Source organism: Hemiscyllium ocellatum, chromosome 7 (genome assembly GCF_020745735.1).
Source record: "Hemiscyllium ocellatum isolate sHemOce1 chromosome 7, sHemOce1.pat.X.cur, whole genome shotgun sequence".
Taxonomy (NCBI): Eukaryota; Metazoa; Chordata; class Chondrichthyes; order Orectolobiformes; family Hemiscylliidae; genus Hemiscyllium; species Hemiscyllium ocellatum.
In genome coordinates this window covers 52,377,765-52,402,172 of record NC_083407.1, presented here as the reverse complement: position 1 = coordinate 52,402,172, position 24,408 = coordinate 52,377,765, and the positions used below count along the sequence as shown (strand labels likewise).

At 39.2% G+C, this 24,408-nt stretch overlaps 1 protein-coding gene across 1 annotated transcript in view; it reads right to left on the bottom strand.

Moving 5' to 3' along the window:
- LOC132817350 (adenylate cyclase type 10-like) overlaps positions 1-24,408 on the bottom strand; it is a 187,519-nt gene that overhangs the window by 74,756 nt on the left and 88,355 nt on the right. Inside the window, exons 18-20 of the mRNA XM_060827758.1 lie at positions 20,007-20,159; positions 17,382-17,711; positions 2,864-3,175 (exon numbers count right to left, since the gene is read on the bottom strand). Of these exons, the coding sequence (XP_060683741.1) occupies positions 2,864-3,175; positions 17,382-17,711; positions 20,007-20,159 (795 nt within the window). The remainder of the gene's footprint in view (positions 1-2,863; positions 3,176-17,381; positions 17,712-20,006; positions 20,160-24,408) is intronic.

The window sequence follows — 24,408 nt, the reverse complement described above, 5'->3', positions numbered from 1 at the left end:
TTCTAAAGAGGAATTCAAGATTCACCTAGAAGTGAATTCCCTCATGTTTTTGATAGATGGACCATTTGAGTGTAACCAGCCAGGAATGTGAGGTAGTGGGAGTACTCATTATATCATAGCTGCTTTAGTGTTAATGTTGGACTGGGGCATGGTTTGTACATAAACTGTAGCTTTCACAGAGATGAGGAGATCAATGCACAGTTGAAAGGAAATATCACCATTTCACTGAATAACAAAATCAAATGGAAAGCCAACTCAATCCTTGCAGAATATATCATACAGCAAGCAGAGGCTGGCAACAACTGAAAATATGACACAATCTTAAAATGTCTTTACCCAGTCTATTTGCCCTGGCAGTGGGTCACAGTGAGGTTGTCTCTAGCCTCTCTAGCTCAGGGACCATTTCTCTATTCTCTCTTTACTGGTTATCATGGTGGCTCATCTCAGGATGCTCATTCTCATCATCTTCCTCCTCAGTGGTTTCCTCTCATCCCTCTATCATTTGCTCTGCTAACACATTCCCCCATTGGTGACTCAGATTATGAATTGTGCAGCATGCCACTGTACTGTGTGACACTGACTGGCCAATCCAAGCATCAGAATCTAATTTTCAAAAGACCTACTATCTGTTTTACAATGGCCCTGGTTGAAGTCCTATATGTATCCTCAGCAGCATTTGAGGATTTCTTCGAGGTGCAATCAGCCCTCTGTAAAGAGATTGCTGATAATTGCCTACCGTAGCTCATTGTAAGGCAGGGAAGCCTTAAAAAGAGGCTGGTACCTGTGAGTGCTACGTGGTGTACAAGTCATGTTAGCTCCTTGGATATCGAGCAGGGACTTTCATTTGTTGGCTGTTGTGGTTTTAAATGATTTGAACATTAAACGAGTAGAATCCTTTTCTGCTGACAAAGACCGCTGGTTCATGATACGGTGTTCTGATTGCCACGGCTATGCAATCGATTGCACCCTGAACCTGTGGGAAATGAATGGTGGGCAAAATTTCTAATGCTGCAGCTGCCGACTTGCTCGGGTCAAAGGGGGAAAGTGGTAAGTTGGTGGGTTCTTGCATGTAGATAATCAAATATCCTGGAAGCATTTCTGAATTGAAGACCGTGAAATGCCATAGAGGTGAAATGATATACTAGCAATAAAATAAGGGAAACTGTTACCATTGGAGTGACTGAGGTAGAATTGCTACTCAGTCCGTGTGACTGCGGGTGTTTGTTCAAGAGCAGGCATTTGCTGGCCATAGACAGTCTGCATGTAAAAGCAATAGGCAATAGTGACTCTTGAAAATCCCTCTCATAAAACTTCCTATCCTCTTCTCTGCTTTATGAAATCTGATCCTTCTATTTTGAATTGACTCCTTCGACTGTATTCATTCCCTCAATAAGCCAGTCCAATGAAGCCCATCCCTGGAACTGAGTTTCCTACTTACCTTAAGATTCCATTCACTGTCCCTTTATAAGACCCCTGACCATTATGTTCCAAACACTCAGGACTGACTGTGACACAGCCAACTGACTGGTTTCATCTGACTTGCAAGATTAAATGTGTCCCAATCTCCAGACAGTAAAGATAGAATTCCTCAATTCAGATAGGATCAATCACCTGACTGATTCTGGCCAACTTCCTGAACTGGAATCGGATGGACCCCTTGACTGCATGTGATGATATTCCCTAACTGACTGTAGACCCTCTTGATCCCATTAAGGACTAGTCCCCTTTGACTTTCTAAAAATGGCCATCTGCTTGAAGCTCATGTACAAGTTTGCCAGTTGTTGGCACATACTGTAGCTGTGATGTTGACATAGCACAGTGTCACATGTCTACCTTTTTATCTGTTCCATACATTCAATAGTGACAAGCTGCAATCTTTCTCTTTGTGCTAATAAAAACAATGCAGGTCACAAAGGCTGGCTGCCTGTAACTTAGCACAGAAGAGCCTGTTAACCAGAAGATAATGCAAAGAGGATGGCAGGCTATAACTTGACATTGTACAGACTATGCACTAAATGATGAATTCAAACCACAGCTGCTGGTGTGAGATAAAGCACAAAATGATTGAGTGTTAAGAAATGAAGCCAAGAGCAATAAGATGCATCCTTTGTAAATGTATGTGATGCGTATGTCCCTGAGTGCAAAAGAATCTGACAGAAGTACACAAGTTGTATATGCCCCTAACCTTCAAATTTAAGTCCTGAATGGTCAAAGTGGAGGGAGAGTTGGACTGAAAGCAGGCATGAATTTGTTTATTCATTCATAGGATTAAGATGGTGGCAAGCTACCTTCTTGAACCGCTGCAGTCCATTTGGTATAGACTACAAAGAAGGAACCTAATGACATTGAAGGAACAGCAATATTTCCATATCAGGATAGTGAGTGAATTGGAAGGAATCTTGCAGATGGTGATGTTCTAGTATACCTGCTGGCCCTTGCCCTTTCTGATGGTAATAGTTATAGTCCGCAGAAGAGATGAATATGTAAAAAAAGTTATCACTTTAATGGGAAGCACAAACTACATTTCAAAATATCCGCTCAAGATACTTCATTCTAGCTTCTGCCTCCTGACACCAGAAGACTATTAAAAGTGACAGCTATCAAATGTTAGCCATGCCTTTTGATCATGGTTCCCAAACAACAGGTCACATCCTAAAATATTGTCATAGAAGCAGATTTTGGGTTATAAGCACCGTCTCTTCCAAAGCAGCAATGCTGACTTGAGATGACACTCTGTCAGATATAGCCTTCACTCAATTCTGCCAAACTGGAAAGAGGCAGACAGCGATCACTAAGCAGCTTTTAACCAGGAAGTGCTTTTAATACCGGTATTTATATAACTTATTTAAACTACTTTGATTACCTTGCTGACTATCTATAGAATGACTTGCTACAGTTGCATGACTAATTGTGGTATATAGGTCTTTTCGTCTTTGGGTGATGCTTTCACTTTCACGAACTGCAAATGTTACCATTTTTCGGTGCTGATATATGAAGTCACCTTCTCCACAACTGCTGCATTTGTGAGCTGCATTTTCCAGAAATTTAGTGCACTTTGTGTGAAGTGATTTTTTCTGTTCCTTTAGCCAGAGATCATTCGCTGTTTCATGCACAAGTGCAATGCAGAATCTCATCAGTTTGCATCTCCACAGAACAGTTTTCTCTTTGTTTGGTTCTGCAAATGGAAATATTAGTTATTTCTAGTTGCACAGAGCTTATATAGTCATTTTAACTCATCCACCATTCTTTTAAGAACAATTATTTTGCAATTTGTTTAGATTTATGTTTTACTTCTCATGTTTTATAAAATAGCACGGACGATGGCACAGACAATTCAAACTCTATGTACGTGTAAAATAAAAATGAATGATTCATGGTGCCATGGCATTGAACCCAACTTGAAGGGAGAAAATAAATAACAGGAAACCAAGCGTGTGGCAGTTTTAAAGGACATTTATTTATCTAAGAGAAAGTGAGGACTGCAGATGCTGGAGAAGGGCTCATGTCCGAAACATCGATTCTCCTGCTCCTTGGATGCTGCCTGACCTGCTGCGCTTTTCCAGCAACACATTTTCAGCGTTTATTTATCTAATTGGGTATCCAGTGAGTGCAAAGCACATATCCAAATGCAGTCCAGTCCAGTACTGAGGGCGTGCTACACTGTCCTGAGTGCTGACTCTTGACTGAAATATTAAAATAATATATTTTCTCCCCCTATTTTGTGTAAGTGAAAACTTCCACAAGCATTCAAAGTAATAGAGTGAATTCTCCTGACCAACATTTAAAACCTAATCAGGAACAGAAAAAAGATCACTTGGCAATTTCTGTTTTTGTTTGTTTCAGATCTCCAGTATCTGCAGTCCTTTGTTTCAATATTGTAAGCTATACAAAGTTCAGACCATTTTAGCCTCCAAGTTTCCAAATATTAATGCAAACATGTTGTGAACCGTCAACACAGTGAAAGAAAGAGAGGCAAGTCTGAGGATAAAAATAAGAGAAAGAAATAAATATAGAATTCTACAGTTTCTTTTCTACTTTCAATCTGAAAATGAAAACCTTTCAAGACAGCAAGATAAGGAATGGTTCATAGGTATTGGTGATAAAAGTTATAGATTGTGAATAAAGGGTGCTCTAGCTTTTGGGGAAAGTGAATAAGAATGGGAATACAAAGGGACATTTAAAGGTGAGGAAAGACTTAGAGGATAGTTGATAAAATGGTTTGGCAGGTTACTCAAGGACGTAAGACAGGAAGAGGGGTACTTTGAAAATTAATGGATAGTAGTAAGGTGAGCACAGAGGTAGGGGCTGCATGAGTGGAGTATTGAAACGGAGTAGAAACTAAGCCGAGTGCTGTAATTTTCTTGTACGTCTACACTAAAATGCAATCAAATGTCTAATGGCTTCTTCCTCTGTCACACTACCCACTACACATCATCTGCCACCTGAAATGGAAGTACAAAACAATGTCCAAAGAACAAAGCAAAAAGAAAACCTTAAAGTAGAAAAATAAGAGATGGAAAAGGGCAGCAATAGAAAAGGGTAAATAAAAGGGAATTAACAAAGAGAAGGCACCAATCTCAATGTGACTGAAAAGTTGAATGCAGATGTATAGATTTGTCAATAAGTCTGACAAATGTTTTTGGGAAGTACCAAATAAATCATCATAGGTATTTGATTAAAAAATCTTTCATTGATCAAACGCTTAAAAGAAATATGTTCTTAAATAGAAACTTGTTCCCATCTAAAACTGTTGCATAGAGGTGACTTATACAGTAAATAAACCCTTTTGGTTGGGACCCAGTGTAAATGCCTCATTGAAATGTGTGACTCAACAGCTGAAAATGAATAATGCAGATCTGGTGAGGGACCCAGTTGGATTGACCTCAACATTCAGCTCCAAATTGATTACCATGGTGACTTCTGCTATTATTGAAACTGGATTTCAAATTTATTATTAGAAAGTGAACTAAATGGGCAATCAAACTTTCTTTTAAAATGACTACATTAGAAGCTACACTTATTTTGCTGCTTAGCAAAGTTTGCAGCCATCCACAAATGTCTCTGGGTCGCTTATGATTCAGTCCCTCTAATGGTCACAACATTGCAGTGACTGAAAATTAGTGAAGTGGGAATTTTGATGTTTTTTCCTAAATTTTAAAAATGAATGTGCGGTTACTAATTTGTTTGCAGACATCTCCTCCATTTATACTGAGTACTGATTTAGAAATATGCAGCCATTTTTTGATATATACTATTTATTCACTTTGTGATGGAAACTGGGCAAATTCATCACAGCATTTTTGCTCCCAGGTAGGAAATCAGACACTTCATGGTTATCGTGTTCCAGAATTGCTATGTAGTCTATCCTTTGAATTTCATGTGATCCCTATATAGAAGTTTGACTAAATTAATTCAGCATTAGCAAAATGGGCCTGAGCCTTTCCACCAGATTATGATAATTTTTAAAATGTCTTAATTACTCATCAATGTTTGCTCTGCAGAGTAAGGGAATCAAAAAATTGCAGCTTCGCCACAACACTTTTCATATTAACTAAAACAAATGTACAAACATATATACTTTTAACAAAGCTGCCTACAAAGTATTATTTCTACTGTGCTACAATAAAAGACATGGCTTTGCAGCACTAGACAGGGCTTCAGAACTAACAATGATTGAGAAACTATTGTTATAGGAGGCAGCGTGAGTATGGAGTGAGACATTGGCTATGAATGGCCTACAGGAAAGTCAGGGGACAAGTGTAGCACAAGTGCCTGCTCACCAGAGGGCGTGCTTGTACAAGATTTTGGTTAAAAAGGACTCAGATAATGGCTTAAATGAGAAGATGCGCATTGTATAAATGATTCAAATGCTTGGTGCATTGGCAGACCTGACAGAAAGACTGTGGTCATTATCAATGCACATGGAAGGGTTCAGCACCAGCCTTGTACATGTTTATATGCAAAGTTTGGAGCCCATCCTTCTCAGTCTGCAAGTGGTTAGCAAATCAGTCACCACATTTGTGGACTTGAGGCTGTGATGGGGAATCTCTCAGTTTCCACAGTTGTTTTGTGATTGCTTTTGTTTCAGTGTTGTGACCTGTAGGATGCTGCAATTATCAGTAATTTGGGAATGTTGTGTTCCGTAACGGTTGGTGAATGGAGAATTGGGTTGTGCACATTAGGCCACAGTGATCAGATTGATAAAAGACAACTATACCAACAAATAGGATGTATCATTGCCTTTCTTTTCCTCTTCTTGGTCTGCTTTCTCCTCTACTACATACTGAATACTGGCAAGAGCTATATGTTGTTGTGTACCAAGGTAGCAGACCATAGCGAGTCATAACACAGGCTCTGGCAAGTCCAGTAAGTAGGGCTTCTCCAGACCAGTTCAGGCAGTGGAAGTGTTAAGGTCATCTATCTACTCAATTACGTTTCAAGTTGCTGGATGGCTCTTGTTATGTTCATGGTTACTACATGTGCATGGTTTACATAACAGAATTTGGATTCAGTTGATAGGAAATAACTCTTGTTATTCAGTATTGCCTCCACTTTCTTCTGATGTTGATGTCAAAGGTACCATGGCTGTTGCCAGGAAACTATTTTGCATCATATACTGAGTATGGTTACACATCAGTGGACATAGAGGGGCTGACACTAAAATAAAACAAAGAGCTGGGGATGCTGTTGATGTAAAATAAAACCAGAAATTGCTGGAGAAACTCAGCAACTATGAACAGAAAGTCAATTTAATATGTCAGTTTCTGAAGAAGCATCACTGGACTCAAAATGTTAACTCTGCTTTCTCACCACAGATGCTGCTAGATGTGCTGAATTTCTCCAGCAATTTCTGTTTTGTGTGAGAAAGTGGGACCTCTTGTGGTTGTGAAATATTTCTGTGAAGTAGTTCTAACAAACCTGTTAGGAGAAAGTGAGGACTGCAGATGCTGGATATCAGAGCTGAAAAATGTGTTGTTGGAAAAGCGCAGCAGGTCAGGCAGCATCAAAGGAGCAGGAGAATCGACATTTCGGGCATAAGCCCTTCTCCTGAAGAAGGTCCAAACAAACCTGTATATTTTGTGGATTACTATGTATACTTTTCTCTTCGCACATTCTAAATGCAGAAACTGAATGAAATATTTAGGATTTTAATTACTATAGAGTTGAAATTAATTTGTAATGTTTCACTAGCAAGAGAAGAGATTAAGGTTTTGTAGTAATAACTGCATTTTGTGGTAATACTATTACATTATCTAATTTTCAGTTTGCTGGCACCTTATCTCGAAATCCTGGAAGGGGAGGGAAAAACAGCAATTGCACAAGAAGCAAAAGTGTAGACATAAAAATTGTATTTCTGGTTGCAGTCAAAATCATGGATGGCATAAGTAAAGGTTTCAACATAACTTCATAATTTCAGTAGCTTGAAGTCACAAAGGAAACTGCCAGTTGCATGTTTTCCACATTTTTGATGATAATTTTAGGTTATGATTTTAATGCTACCATTCTCCAATCAGAGGGCCACATTATAAAATTATTCCATTGGGGAATGCCAAATTTCATCAATTTTTGGTACTCACTGGCGTATATTTAGCTAAAGTTACAACATATTTGATTGTCAAGGTACTGTATAAATTGGCAAGAATGAGGTACCTCTTTCAAACTGTGAATCATGACAAAATGGTGGCTGAGGTATTCTGCTAACTGTCGGTTTTCTAAAAATAGCATCTTACACTTAACCTTCTTGTGGTTTTGAAGAAGTTGCTGTATCTGCATATTAATTTTCCAGTAAACTAACTGCAGAAAGCTAAGTCCAATAACTTAAAGTAACATTTCCATAACATAATATTTGTTAATGAGTGCAAGTTAACTTCAATAGCAATGTGAACAATTATGATTTTAGATTCCTACTCCTTCAAGTGCTGAAATCATTTTAGATAATAATTTAATTTAGAAAATGTCACTTTTAAAATTTGTTTTCTCCTTTTCTTTTCTATCTCCCTTCATCCAATCCTTCTGGTTTATTAACTTAGGTAAAGGCGCAGTGCAGAGAGATCTGGGTGTTCTTGTACACCAGTCAATGAAGGCAAGCATGCAGGTACAGCAGGTAGTGAAGAAGGCTAATAGCATGCTGGCCTTCATAACAAGAGGAATTGAGTATAGAAGCAAAGAGGTGCTTCTGCAGCTGTACAGGGCCCTGGTGAGACCACACCTGGAGTACTGTGTGCAGTTCTGATCTCCAAATTTGAGGAAAGACATTCTGGCTATTGAGGGAGTGCAGCGTAGGTTCACGAGGTCAATTCCTGGAATGGAGGGATTACCTTACACTGAAAGACTGAAGCGACTGGGCTTGTATACCCTTGAGTTTAGAAGACTGAGAGGGGATATGATTGAGACATACAAGATTATGAAAGGATTGGACACTCTGGCAGCAGGAAACATGTTTCCGCTGATGGGTGAGTGCCGAACCAGAGGACACAGCTTAAAAATACGGGGTAGACCATTTATAACAGAGATGAGGAGAAACTTCTTCACCCAAAGAGTGGTGGCTGTGTGGAATGTCCTGCCCCAGAGGGCAGTGGAGGCCCAGTCTCTGGATTCATTTAGGAAAGAGTTGGATAGAGCTCTCAAAGATAGTGGAATCAAGGGTTATGGAGATAAGGCAGGAAGCGGATACTGATTAGGAATGATCAGCCATGATCATATTGAATGGCGGTGCAGGCTCGAAGGGCTGAATGGCCTACTCCTGCACCTATTGTCTATTTTCTATTGTCTATTATCCTGCAAAAAATAAATGGCACATGAAGTGGTAATTGCTAAGTTATTTCAAGTGATGCTATATTTTTATTCAATAGAAAGTTGAGGACTGCAGATCAGCTGGAGATCAGAGTCGTGAGTGTGGTGCTGGAAAAGCACAGCAGGTCAGGCAGCATCTGAGGAGCAGGAGAATTGACGTTTTGGCCATAAGCCCTTCATCAGAATCCTGATGAAGGCTTATACCCGAATCATCAATTCTCCTGTTACTCAGATGCTGCCTGACCTGATGAAGGGCTTATGCCCAAAATATCGATTCTCCTGCTCCTCGGATGCTGCCTGACCTGCTGTGCTTTTCCAGCACCACACTCTCGACTCTGATCTCCAGCATTTTCAGTCCTCACTTTCTACTAGTTGATTTTAACCTGACTGCGAAGTATCTTCCAAGGATGCCTACCTTGAAGAAGTTATTTTCCTCTCTCTGTAAAGATCTTAGTGAGTCCCCCTCTCACTGTACCCGCCCAGGTCATCTCCTCTGCCCTGAAGCTTTTCAGCCTTGATTTCTGATGAAAGGCTTATCCCGAAGCATCAATTCTTCTGCTCCTTGGATGCTGCCTGACCTGTTGTGCTTTTCCAGCACCACACTCTATACCTTTATTCATGTTGGCTTGTTTCATTAATTCATAAAATCCCTACAGTGCCAAAAGAGACCATTTGGCCCATTAAATCTGCACTGAATTTCCAAAGACCTAGCCCCCATGGCTCCATAATCCCATATCTACCCTGCCGAATCCTCCTAATCTGCTCAAACCTGGATGCTATAGGGCAATTTAACAAGGCCAATCTATCTAATCTGCACATCTTTGGGAGGAAACCACAGTAACAGGCAGAAACAGGGAGAACATGCAAACAGACAGTCATCCAAAACTGGAATTAAACCCAGGCCCCTGGCACTGTAAGGCAATAGTGCTAACCACTGAGCCACTGCACTGTTTCAGCCCCTTGCCCTCTGAGTGCTTTGTATTTGCCTGTCCAAAAAGGGAAGACATTGACAAGAATTAATAGTTAGTATTATGGAGCTGAACTTTGTCATGCATTGTGTAAGAGGGTGAGATTTCACTGAAAAGGGACAGGGTGTAATATGGCTTCACAATTTAGGATGCATTTGATGTGGTCAACTTTTATCATTTCCACTGCATTCATCCTACTTCTCCCTTGTAGGGTAGCATTGCAATTAATGGATGGGAATAGGCAAAGTGCTAGTTACAGCTAAATGAATTCAAAGTTGAATAACGCTGATGGCATGCAAAGGATAGCAGAGGGATAAAGAGGTGAAAGAAATAATAGTGAGGAGAGGAGCATGTGCAAGAGAAAAAAGATACTGAAGCAAAATGTGCTTCACTGTTTGCAGCAGAGTTCTGGTAACTGGTGAGAGAAAGGCTATAGTACTCACACAAAATAGAATTCCCTTTCTACCACATCTAAAGGGCTTAATTTAACTCTGGCTTCAACTGTCAGTCACAAGAATCTGATAACTTCTTCCTCAACTTGAAAATAAAGCTTTGACCTTCACAGCTTAAAATGGTCCCTTTGACTCCCTTCACAAAGCCATGTTGACCATCCCAAATCAGTCCTTGCCTTTCCAAATACATGTATATCCTGTCCCTCAGGATTCCCTCAACAAATTGCCCATCACTGAGGTCAGGCTCATTGGTCTATAGTTCTCTGGCTTGTCCTTACCACCCTTCTTAAACAGTGGCACTATGTTAGCCAACCTCCAGGCTTCCGGCACCTCACCTGTGACTATCGATGATACAAATATCTCAGCAAGAGGCCTAGCAATCACTTCTCTAGCTTCCCATAGATTTCTAGGGTACACCTGATCAGGTCCTGGGAATTTATCCACCTTTATGCGTTTCAAGCCATCCAGCACTTCCTCCTCTGTAATATAAATATTTTGCAAGGTGTCACCATCTATTTCCCAACATTCTATATCTTCCATATCCTTTTCCACAGTAAATACTGATGCAAAATACTCGCTTAGTATCTCCCCCATTTTCTGCGGCTCCACACAAAGGCCGCCTTGCTGATCTTTGAGGGACCCTATTTCTCGCTGGTTAGTTTAAGGGTTACTGCGGATTATATCTGCAATGAATGCTGTTGCTTGTGAATCTTATCAGATCAAATGGATCGGTTAGAAAGACAGTTTGAAGCAATGACGAATTTGCAACAGCAACAGTATGTGATGCATGGCAGTTTTAGGAAGGGGGGAAAGTCGCAGATACAGTCACATAGATGGGTTAACTCCAGGAAAGGTAAGAGAGGTAGGCAGCTAGTGCAGGAGCCTTCTGTGGCTCTACCCATTTCAAATAGGTATGCTGATTTGAAAAATATAGGGGGTGATGGATTCTCAGGGGGATGTAGCATGAACAGCCAGGTTTCTGGTATTGAGACTAGCTGTAATGCAACAAGGGGTACATTGGGTTCCAAGAGATCAATTGTGTTAGGGGACTCTCCAGTCCAAGGTACAGACAGACGTTTCTGTGGCCAGCAGTAAAAATATCAGAATGATGTGTTGTTTCCCTGGGACCAGAATCAAGGATGTCTCAGAGAGGGTGCAGAATCTTCTCAAGGGGAAGGATGTCTCAGAGAGGGTGCAGAATCTTCTCAAGGGGGAGAGGGGCCAGCAGGAGATCATTGTACACATTGGAACCATATACATAGGAAGGGAAAAGGTTGAGATTCTGAAAGGAGATTACAGAGAGCTAGGCAGGAATTTAAAAAGGAGGTTCTCAAGAGTAGTAATATCTGGATTATTCCCAGTGCTACGAGCTAGTGAGGGCAAGAATAGGAGGATAGAGCAGATGAATGCATGGCTGCGGAGCTGGCGTATGGGAGAAGGATTCACATTTTTGGACCATTGGAATCTCTTTTGGGTTAGAAGTGAGTGACCTGTACAAGAAGGACGGTTTGCACCTAAATTGGAAGGGGACTAATATCCTGGCAGGGAGATTTGCTAGATTTGCTTGGAAGGAGTTAAACTAGTAAGATGGGAGGGTGGAACCCAGGGAGATAGTGAGGAAAGAGATCAATCTGAGACAGGTACAGCTGAGAACATAAGAGAGTCAAACAGTCAGGGCAGGCAGGGACAAGGTAGGACTAATAAATTAAACTGCATTTATTTCAATGAAAGGCGCCTAACAGGGAAAGCAGATGAACTCAGGGCATGGTTAGGAACATGTGACTGGGATATCATAGCAATTACAGAAACATGACTCAGGGATGTGCAGGACTGGCAGGTTAATGTTCCAGGATACAAATGCTACAGGAAGGATAGAACAGGAGGCAAGAGATGAGGGGGAGTGGCGTTTTTGATAAGGGATAGCATTAAAGCTGTACTGAGGGAGGATATTCCCGGAAATACATCCAGCGAAGTTACTTGGATGGAACTGAGAAATAACAAAAAGGATAATCATCTTATTGGGATTTTATTATAGACCCCCTAATAGTTAGAGGGAAATTGAGAAACAAACTTGTAAGGAGATCTTAGCTATCTGTAAGAATAATAGGGTGGTTATGGTAGGGGATTTTAACTTTCCAAACATAGACTGGGACTGCCATGATGTTAACGGTTTAGATGGAGAGAAATTTGTTAAGTGTGTACAAGAAAATTTTCTGATTTAGTATGTAATGTTTTTACGGGACCTTGAGATCTTTTTGAATAATCTGAAATTAGGATAATTGATGTTCGGATAACTGAGGTTGTTCTGAATTTGTTTTGCTCATATGTAAAACCCACCCATGAAAACAAATCCTATTATTCTCCAGGAAGTCTCTTTCTCTCTCTGTATCAATAAAACAAAATCACCATGGCTACAAAAATACTGAAAGTTAATTGTTGAACCTCTTTAAAGACAAATTCAAAAGCCCCATGTCAATAGTTCAAATTACAAATTATTTTAAGTTACACACATTGCATCACAAATGCAAAATCTAAATTCGGAGTCCTATTTTAGCAACCATGATTGTATTATTAAACTTCTCTTGATATTCCATCCAGGACTTTAGGATAATGCTTAATTAACACTGACTATCTCTGCTATCTCTGCCCAGCAATTTACCTGGAGACATTTCTGTTGCCTAAGCAAAAGAGAAGTTCCTCTTTGAGCTGACTTGCTAAAAAATATATTCATTCATATGACATGAGTGTAACGAGCTAGATATTAAATATATAAAAAAAACAAGAACTGCGGATTCTGGACGTCTGAAAGAAAAAAAAAGTGCTGAAGAAAATCAACAGGATTGGCAGAATCCGTGCAGAGAGATACAAAGTTAATGTTTTGAATCCAATGACTACTTTAGTTCTGGACTGAAGGACATTGGAAAATTATATTTCTTCTGCTGTTGACAAAGGGAAAAGAGGACTAAGTGGAAAAGATATTGAGTTTTCTCAGATCTAATGACAAAGGGATTGCTAATTGTAGCAGAGGAGAAATATGGATGTGCAGTAACTGTTAATGGTTGTTGTTGTTGTGTCATCATAGTCTTACCTGACCCTAGGGGCTGCTTTCTCATTAGCGAGAGAAGCAACTGGCTGTGATTTAACCTGAGGGCCAGCAGACCTCAGGCAAGGGAAGAGGTTGAGAAGAAGAGTCCTTCGTGATAATCTCAAAACAGTGATAGGACCTGAACCCACACTGTTGGCATCACGCTGCTTTGCAAACCAACAATCCAGCCAACTGAGCTAAACTGATTCCCAATGTTAATGGTAAGAATAGCAGAAAGAAGGTCAGCTCTATGAGAGCAAACCCATGTAAATAAGACATTGGTTGGGCTGGGGGTCATTAAAATAGAGGACAGAATGTATGTTTTGAAGTTGCTGAGTTCGATGATGAGTCCTGAAGATTGTACATTGCCCAAGTGTGGAAAACGAAGTGTTCTTCCTTCAGCTTGTATTGGGTTTTGCTGATAAACTGTAACCAGTTAAGGATGGAAATTTAGCATAAATCAAAATATCAAAGAATTATTACAGTGCAGAAGGAGACCAGTTGGCTCATTCTATCTATACTGGCTCTAGGCACGTTTTAACTTGGTGCCAATCTCTTGCCTTTTCCCCTAACATTGTGAGGCAGATGGTGTATTGAAATGGCAAGCAATTGGAAGGCTGTTGTTATTTTTATGAACAGATTGGAAGTGTTCTGCAAAATGGTCATCCAGATTGCATTTGGTCCTACCAACATAAAGGAAGACACATTAGATATTTATGGCTCACATGGGGTCTTTACCACATTGATAACATTAAAAATAGATTGAGTGACTACTCCATTCTGTCCAGACGAATGATCCCCAACCTTTGAGTTTCATGTCATTTCAAATACACCATCTTGTTTTCATGCTAAAAGTTTTGTCCTTGACATGCAATGCAAAGTCCAATGCAAACGGAATGAACAGCATCTTACTTTCTACTTAAAGACTTTATTACCTTCAGGACTCAATATAAAGTTCAACAACTCCAGAACATGAACGCTGTCCTCTATTTTGAAAACTGACAACCACAAAACATTGCCTTGTTTAAATGGATAGGCTGTCAGCAGAGCTAATCTATTTCCTACTATTCAAACCTACCATTAACACTTACTCTACAACTATATTGTTTCACCACTTACGTTAGCACTGCTTTGGCCTTCGCTCTGGGCACCCTCACCATCTAGTTTATTCACTCTGCTTACTTCTTAACTTGCAAACAGCACAAAAAAAATCATTTTCCATCCTCTTTCAATTCGAAAGAACAGTTACATGGGACCCAGAATATTGACTGACTGTCTTTCTGTCTCCACAGATTTCTTTATAATTATTCATAAGAATGTAGGTGTTGCTGATTAGGCTAACATTTATTGCCCTGACAGCAGTTAAGAGTCAACTTAGGCAGACAGGTAAGGTTGAAAACAAAAGAAGGTTCAACTCTAAAGACTGTCTTTAGTGGTTGTGTCTTTGCCCCATGTAAGCCTTTGTTGAAAAGCTATCAGATTCTGCTCTCTTTGATGACCGGTCAGTGACCTGACGATGCATGAACTGCCAAGCCTGATAGTTCCTTTTATGTTTTCATTGTGAACCCTGGCAGATATTTAAGAGGCAGTACCACTGTTGTGCCAGTAATGCTACATTGGTAGCTGCAGTGAAGTGACATTCTCTTGTGACATTGGAAGCGGATTCCCTTGAGCTACCTCAATCATCATTGTCCAGCTACCTTTGCCAGCTGAGATGGCCTCTTGCTGCCATCCACAGATATAACACTTCCCTTCTCTCCTGGATAGCCTTCAGCAAATATCTATGAAGGGATTGCTAAATTGTTGCCTCTTCCTTAAATCTCTTAGGGTGAACAGGTGAGATGGGCAAAGGTTGAGTGATGCTCAAGGATTTCAGAGCACTAATGCTGCCTGTTTTCTTTTAAATATGGTACCTGGATGTTAGGGGTGGTGAAGTCCCATCAGATTCAGAACTTCCTGCCTGTAATTTTAGTATTTTACATGCACATCCATAAGTCATCAGCTGAGAAGAATATAATATCAGGGGACAATAACTCAACCCATTCCTAAATGAAGTCCATCTCTTTTCTCATGCTCACCATGACACTTGCCTCAGAAGAAAAATGCCTACCAAGTCTCCACTATCACACAGCCTGTTTTACAATCCCTGGGGTTTTGGGTTATCTTCCAGATTTATCCCTAAGGAATAGAGGTCTTGCACCTGGAGCAAGTAGCAATATTGTAATCCAATGTTAATCAGGTAGGAGTGATATTTTCTTTGTATTTGACAAAATGGCAAAAATAGGTGCCTCCATTGATAGAAGGCTTAAGACTTTTTTCCTATTCAGATCTAAGCAGCACCAGGTGCAAATTTGTTTACCAAACAAAAGACAAGGATTTTTCCTTCAATGGGGCTATCAGGAAGATTGGTAGATATTGAAGCCTTTTCTTTGTCTACAGTTTCGAGAAAACTCTGATGCAATAGCCATCACACACTTCTACTATTGACTTTCCTCCTTTTGTACAAACTGAAATCTTGGGATAGAGTCAATGAATTATATCCAGAAGTATAAGCAGGTTAAATCAAAGTTAAACAGAGTTCACTATGGGAAGGTGCATGGAGGCAAAGTTATCTCCATATTTCCTAACAGTTTACCTGCACATTGAAGCTGGTTGCAGGATTGAAAATGATTAAATGGAGCTCATCAGGAGAACTAATTAGCAGTATCATGGCTGGAAGTTGGAGATCAACTCAAGACATTGTGCTGTTTTTTTAATCTGCTTTGAAAGTAAGCAGAGGCTGGAAGAAGACAGGAAGCCAAGCAACATCAGGAGATGGAGAAGTCAACGTTTCATGTGTAATCCTTCTTCATGACTGGGGTAGGTGTAAGGGGAGCTGCAGATAAAGGGGACCAGGGTATCTCCACCCCACCACTCTGTCCCCTCACCCCCTTTATCTGTAGCTCCCTTTGCACCATCCTGAAGAAGGGTTACACCGGAATGTTGTCTTCTCCACCTCCTGAGGGTGCCTCACTTGTTGTGTTCTTCCAGCCTCCTGCTTGTCTACCTTGGAATCCAGCATCTGCAGGGTTTTTTTGTCCTTTGAAAGTAGGTTGAGAGAAATTAAATTAGAACATTTCCTGAATAGTAAGGTAGCCATGCTGCATGGGAAAAATTGCAAACTTGAGCACTGCTTGTAACTGAGATTTTAAAAAAAGAAAGTTTGATTTATTAGAAAGGGTGCACTGCAGAATATTGCATCCTGTCAGGTTCTACAACATTTAATTGTTTTTTATGTATCATCCATGATTTTATAGCGATTTAGTTACCGACATACAAATACTTATCATTCTCATGTTCTCAGCATATATTTTGCCACAATTGCAGTTTACCCAAACATTGGATTTTTTTAACACAATACTTCTCCTGAATGCAATCGTCATTAACCCTAGGGTGCTTTTCTCAATTTAATACTATTATCTAATGGGGAACTTACCCTGCATACAGGGGAATGAGATAAACTCTTAATCTCATTCAGAAATGATTCATGTTCATTAGTTTTTCTGCACTCTTCAACTGTGATATATTCAGAAGGACCACAGAGTGTGCAGCACTTTTCAGCAAAATATTTAGAACTTATATTTGTTGGTGAAGAGCCTCTATATACATAATGTGCTAAACATAATTTATTATCATATTTTACATAGCAAGGTGAATGATTTTTCATTTAGTCTTGGTCTGATGATGTATTACTTCTCTGACATAGGCCACATAATTATTCAGCAAGTGTTACATTTGTAAATAATTTGAAAAAAAAAGTGAAAACTAATTATTGTTGCTTTAAAATTACCATGTTAAATATGAATTGGTATATATTTCACCAAAACAAACCCACAACTAGTTTTTGTTTGACATAAAAAAAACTTCTGTCACTGTCATCCAAGTTCTTTCATACCTTTTGGGGATTAAGTGCATTGCAAAATAACTTGTGACTTTTTATTATATAAAAGATTAACTGTAGCACTTACTTCTGGACCAGATTACGCATAGATAGCTGTTATGTTCTGAGACACCGCAACATCTTTAAAAATAATAATTGCAAACTGCAAATTTCCATGTATTTACCTTTCTCATCGCTGTCATCTTCGTGTAGATGTTCTTCAGATTCTGGACTATGGATACAGAAACACTGAAGGAGATGGGTATCTTCATTTTCATCCATCGGTGAAGTAAAACCTTCATCAGTCTTTGACGCACACTCAAGTGTTCGTGATTTTACCAAAGAGATAAGTGATTGATTCAATTTTTGTTCAGCACCTTCAGGTAAGATATATCGAAGCATTTTAGTGGTGAAAGTATGTCCAATGATGGATGCACACTTAACAATCACCTGCTCTGTTGTATTCATTTGGTCAAGTTGTGCTAAGGCTATACCTGTAAAGTCAAATGAGTTTATTGTTTTTAATAAACTATATTGCTGTGCTTAGAAGCATAATGGCTAATTCATACATAATAGGCAACTTAAGTGTTTAGCTGACAGTTGTAGTATTCTACATAGGATGCATTTAAATTTGCAAGTACTACAAAAGAGACCTGGTTTTTTTCATATTCCTTTTTTGGATGTGAGCATGTACGGGAAAGCCAGCATTCATTGTCTGTACCCGGGATAGGGAACCTCCAGCCCTTGACCCAAAACTGACCAGTTACTAGATTTAATTGTTGGAATGTCATGTTGTAGCTTTTTAAGACTTTAGTTATGCCACACTTAGAGTATTGCATTCAAATTTAGTTGCCACATTACATGAAGGATGTGGAGGCATTGGAGAGGGTGCATAAGAGGTTGCTGCCTAGATTAGAGTGTATGAGCTTTAAGGAGAGGCTAGAAAAACTCAAGTTGTTTTCTCTGGAGCAGTGGAGGCTGAGGGGAGACTTGATAGAAGTCTATAAAATTATGAGGGGCATAGATAAGGTTGACAGTGAGATTTTTTTATTTCCCAGAGTTGGAATGTCTAATACTAGGGGGGCATGCATTTAAGGTGAGAGGGGGAATTTCAAAGGAGATATGGGGGCAAGTTTTTTACACAGAGAGTGGTTAGAGTCTGGAACACGCTGCTGGCGTGGTGCTGGAGGCAAATAGGATAGGGTGTTTAAGGACCTTTTAGATAAGCGCATGAATGTGCAAGGAATGGAGTAATATGAATCAAAGGCAGACAGAAGGGATTAGTTTAATTTGGCATCATGTTCGGCACAACATCGTGGACCGAAGAGCCCGTTTTTGTGCTGTATAGTTCTATATTCTAATCTGACTCACTGAACCTCAGCAAGATCCTGAGACAAACAGCTGTCACTAGCAACATAGAAAGCAATGCCAGGCAGAGAAACCAAGCGGTCAGCGCTGTCAATGTAAGAATCCTCTTCACATCTTCCAGGCACTCTGCTCTGTCATGCAGCTCTCTACTTCAGACTTGGCATCAACAATCCTTCCATTACCCCCTTCCTTCGGCTCTCACATTTACAGGAGACATTTCTTTTGACATCCTCACTAACTGTAAACCTGCTATTCCTTTCACGACCACTTCTTTTGTTCTGCTTCAGTTGTGTCAGCATCACAGAGTAGCTCTTGTAATGCACTTTTTTAAAAAGTTTTTTTTGAATTTTGAATGTGGCCAATGACATGAATGATGATGTTGAAGGATGTATTCTGACCACACATCAATCCTTGACAGTCCCTTGGCATCTTTTACACACACCTGAACAGGCAGGTGGTTCTTTTCTTTAATGTTTTGTCCAAAAGATAACACAACTGGCAGTGTTGTCCTCCCTCATTACTGACCCTCTGACAGCACAGACACTATCTCAGAACTGATTCGCTAATAGTGCAGTGCTCAGAGAGTGTTGACTCTCTGACAACTCATTAAAACAGCAGGTGAGTTTAATATTTCAGTTTTGTCTCTTAAAAATCAAATTAGGCTGTTTTTCACTGGTTGCGATTTTTTTTGATTTGTCATCAGTCCCCATCAGGAAAAGATTCTCCATTCCATTCATGATATTTCATTTTACTTTATTCAAGAATGATTTATCAATGTGGCTTATCCATAAATGAAAGATTAATAATAATCGAAGTAATAAAAATCATATGTTTAGCATTAAGGATGTTGAACTGTGCTCATGTTTGTGCAAAAAACAATATTATTCTTCAATTAATTATTCTCCAAATTTTCCCATAGTGAGTCACAGAATTACTAGTACGTGAACATGGTAATGTTGCAAAATTCACAACATGATGTGTTCCTGAATTTGACTTCCACCCATTGAAGGGAAAATGAAGTAGGGCTGGAAGATTTCATATCTAACAGAGTTCAAAAGTCTCTCCAAAGATAAACTTTAAAATAGCAAAATAACTAGCTTAGGATCTCTTACAATTCCTAGAAATCTTGGATAAGCATTTAGCAACACCTATGTTTTTACTAAGGTATGAAGGGCAAGTGGTTTAAAAATGGAAATAAGCAAAATGCTTTAATGTTATCAATCATTCTTATAATTTTTTGCATTTATCATCAATAAATATTATTGTTGCATTTTTTAACATAGAAACAAACTACTATTACATGTATTCATGTATATAATGTAAGAGAAGTTAATGCTAAAACTTGGTTTTCCATTTTCATACCAACTAAAGCAACTAACATGAAAATGCCAATTTTTAGCTAACTTTAATTGTAGACCCACCTTTAAGTGTAAGCGGAATTGTAATTTCCTGTAGATTTACTGTTTCTCCAATTGTACATATAAACTGTTGATTTTCAAGAGCAGCTTTTCGGTCTAGTGTTATTACTTTGCGGCATTTTTGCACTTCCACACCAGAAACATTTAATAACTTGCCTTTGAAAATTGGAAACACAAATTGTGAACAAAATACTTAGAAAACAACCAATTAAAATACTGTGTCTTTGAAATGTAGAGAAATAACACTGTAATCCTTTCTCTCTACTATTCATTGGGAATTTAAATGGATTTCCTAGATTCTTGTCATTTGTAAATAATGGGGATAGATTTAGTGGTACCTCCGCTCAATAGTTTTAAGTTTGCAATGGCTTATAAAGGCTTGGAATGTTGGGAGCTGATGGAGTATATGCAACAAGATGGAAAGCAGCATGAAAAGGAAAAGTGAGCAATATTTTAAAGATGAAACAATCCATCAATTGGAATAAATGCAGTTGCAAAGAAATGTTAACAAAGGATTCAATCCAAAACAAAAGCAAAAGATTTCGGCATAAGATGATTGCTGTACATGAATTTGACCTGCATGGGTCAGAGGATGTGACAGCAGCAGTCTAAAAATGTCACTGATTTCAGCAGGAGTGGCAATTCAGGGACTTATACTGTGATCTTGTACTGAAGCCCACGGATACACAGAAGGAAGTCAGGCAGTGAGAAGGTCATCAAAGACTTGGGATGGGTGTGAGAAGGAGAAAATGTATAGTAGATATCATACAAAGAATTAATCTAGGTGACTCATTTAATAATGAATATAAATTGTGATTAATGTTTATGGCAGAAGGGAAGAGCGTGAGAGGGACATTATGTCAGGGCTTTCAGATTTTGAAGCAACCTTGTGATAACAGCAAAAAGATGCTCCTTACTGACTATATATAGCACAACATGGGCAGAGATGAGCAGAAAACAAAAACACATGGAGAGCTAGGCAGAAGGCTAATGTCTAGCCATGTGATAAGACACAATCTGCTGATATCAAAGAGAAGCATATCAAACAGACATGGGGTTTAGAATTCATGATATGGTCTTTCAATAATGTAATAGCAAGATTAGAGCCTGGTATATCTCTGAATTTCTTTTATTCATTCACAAGATGAGGGCATCACTGGCTATCCCAACATTTATCACATTTTGCAGAGAGCAGTTTAAGAGTCAACCCCATTACTGTGGGTCTGGAGTCACATATAATCCAGATGAGGTAAGATGGCAGTTTCCTTCCCTAAAGAAAAGTAGTAAACCAGACGGGTATTTCCAATATTCAACATGGATTTATGGTCATCATTAGACTCATAATTCCAGATTTTTATTGAATTCAAATTCCATAAACTGTGGTAGTGGAATTCAATCCCAGCCCCCAGAATATTACCTGGGAGTTTGAATGAACAGTTTTATGATACTACTAGGCTACTACTTCACCATAATTAGGCCTAATATGTAATAGAAAATGACTGAGTCTTATATCTTTTAAGATAGGTCTGGATTGCATCAAGTTGTTTGGAAGATTTATCACCATGGGCCTAGCGAGTTCTCTGGTCATACCTACCAAGACCCCGACAGTGTCTCTCATTTCTGAATGTCTATGTCCACAAACCCCCACCTCCCACCGCGCCCCCACCCCCAACCCCCACTCCACTGCACTCCATCTTAGCCTGCATTATTCCCATTCAGTGGATATTACCAAAAGATTAGCATCCCTTGTACTGGTGCCATCTTTAAAAGCCTGTTGTGCAGTCAGGTAAGGACTGGCAGTCTGGAGCTGCCCTGTCTGTTTGTTGATTTTTACCCCAGAAATAATAGTTGTAGATGTCTTGCCAGATGGGGTGTTGCTGACATGAGACTTTCTCCTTCTCCTAGGACCAGCAGAGGAGGCCACAACACCAGACCATGTCAGCTTTGTTTGAGGTTGCTACCCAGTTAAAGCAGTCTCAACTATTTGGAGGAATGTCCAGTACTAAAGGCAGGTGGTCAATGACCTTCCTACTCTGCTAGGGTAATTTCCACAATCTTCCCTCCAATACATCACACTCAGTCCATCCTTGTTACTATATATCTCCCATCAAGGTTTAAGCTCTACCGCTCTCATTATTGCCTCTTAGTCTTCCCCATTTCCTCTCACCCACTCCATCCACCAACACCACTAACTACATGTTTTCTGCATCATCTATTAACTTTGTTCAGGATACCTCCCTACCTGCATTAAATGTATTGGCTATATTATCCACTTCCATGTTCCGTAATATCAATCTTTCTCTCAATCCAGGAGGGAAATGGAGCACAATAGGTTAGACATACTCAAGATGGGTGGTAGGTTACCCAACATTCAGTTACTAACCCCTTTTGAGGACAGTGTTCTGAGTTTGACCACCCTGAGGAGGGTCTGGAGTCAATCAGGTTTCGAAGGCTAATTTTGACTTAAAATACCAAGAATCCTTGAGCAAAAGCTATCGCCTGAGATTTGAGTGAAGACTTTTGAGAACCAAGACAAGCTTTCTGGCTTCATACCTGTGCTAAACAAGTCCTCAGGCCCTGATGGGTTTCATTCTTAGGTTTTAAGAGAAATAGCTAGTGAGATAGTTGATGCATTGGTTTTAATTTTGCAAAACTCTTTGTTTCAGGGGAGAGTCATTAGATTGGAAGAAAGCTAATGTAACTCCTTTATCCAAAACAGGAGGCAGAAAGCAGGAGACTAAAAGCACATCAGTTTAACATCATCATAGGAACTGTAAAGGTAATATTACAGATATTATTACAAGGCATTTGGAAAAGTTCAAGGTGTCGCTAACATGGGCTTTTCAAATGGGAAATCACGTCTAACTAATTTATTGAGTTCTCAAAAATAATTGGTGCTTTAAAAAGGGGAACCAATGGATGTAAATTATTTAGATTTCCAGAAGGCATTTGATAAGGTATCACATCAAAGGTAATTGCAGCAAAAATAAAAGCTAATGATGTAGGAGATAACAAATTGGCTTGCTAACAGGAAGCAGAGAGTAGGAATAAATGGGACCTTTTTATGTTGACAGGATGTCATGAATTGTGTACCAGAGCTTGGTGCTGGCGTCTCAAGGTTTTACAATTTATATAAATTTGAGTGAAGGGATTGAAGATATGGTAGCTACATTTGCTGATGTCACAAAGATAGTAAGTTGCAAAGAGAACGTAAAGAGGCTACAAAGGATGTAGATAGGCAACATTCTGGCAAATGGAGTACAATGTGGAAATGTGTGTAGTTGCAATTTTGGCAGAAAGAATAAAAAAGCATATTGTTTAATGTATATGGTATGACATTGCAGAGTTCTGAGATGCAGAGAGATCTGTGTCCTAGTGTATGAGTCATAGAAGATTAGAATTCAGATACAGCTTGTAATTAGGAAAATTAACAATGTAATGTTTTATTACAAAGGGAATTGAATGCAAGAATACTTTAGCTTTACAGGCATTGGGGAGACCCAATCTGGAGTTCTTTGTGGAATACCGGTCACCATATCTATGGAAGGATATTAATACGCTAGGGTTCAGAGTTTACTGAACTAATACCCAGAATGAGTGGATTGCCTTAAGAGGAAAGGCAAAACAGGCTAGCCTTATATCCTTTGAAGTTTAGAAGCATCACAGGTTACTTAAGTGACACATATAAAATCTGAATAGACTTCATCAGGTGGATGTTGACAGGATATTTTCTCTTTTGGGAGAATCCAAAACTAGGGGTCATAGTTTAGAAAAAAAAGGGTCACCCATTTAAAACAAAGACAAGAAAATAATATTCATAAGTTTTTGGAATTCCCTTCCTCACAAAGCAGTGAATGTAGAATCTTTAAATAATTTTAAAGTAGAGATAGATAGATAGATTCTTGATTATCAAGGCATGAAAGATTATTAGGTAAGCAGAGGTGAGGTTAAAATTGAATTGAAAGATGGTGAGACTGTTAACACTGAATTACAGTTGGTTCTGCTATAATGCGGTAGTTCCGTTCTTAGGAAATCTCATGTAACAGGGAAATCACGCAAATTTAAACAAATGGAACCAGAATGGCATTATAACTAATACACATTTTAAAAGTTTGCACTTTAGGAACAGTGTCACAAATTTGGCAATCGCATCACAGTGAATGTGCATTAACAAAACACACATTATATCAGAATGACCTATACCTTACTCTTGTGCCTTATTCACATGGTTCACGTGTTTTTAAATGGCAAGATAAGAAAGTTATAGTATGAGCCTGGTATCTCTGGTTTAGGGTGAAAAGTACAAAAAAGCAAGGCAAGACAGGGATACTGTGAGCATTCAGCTATACTCACAGCATGAGTGCTATAACAGCAAGTAAACAGTTCATTTGTGAAAATCATAAAA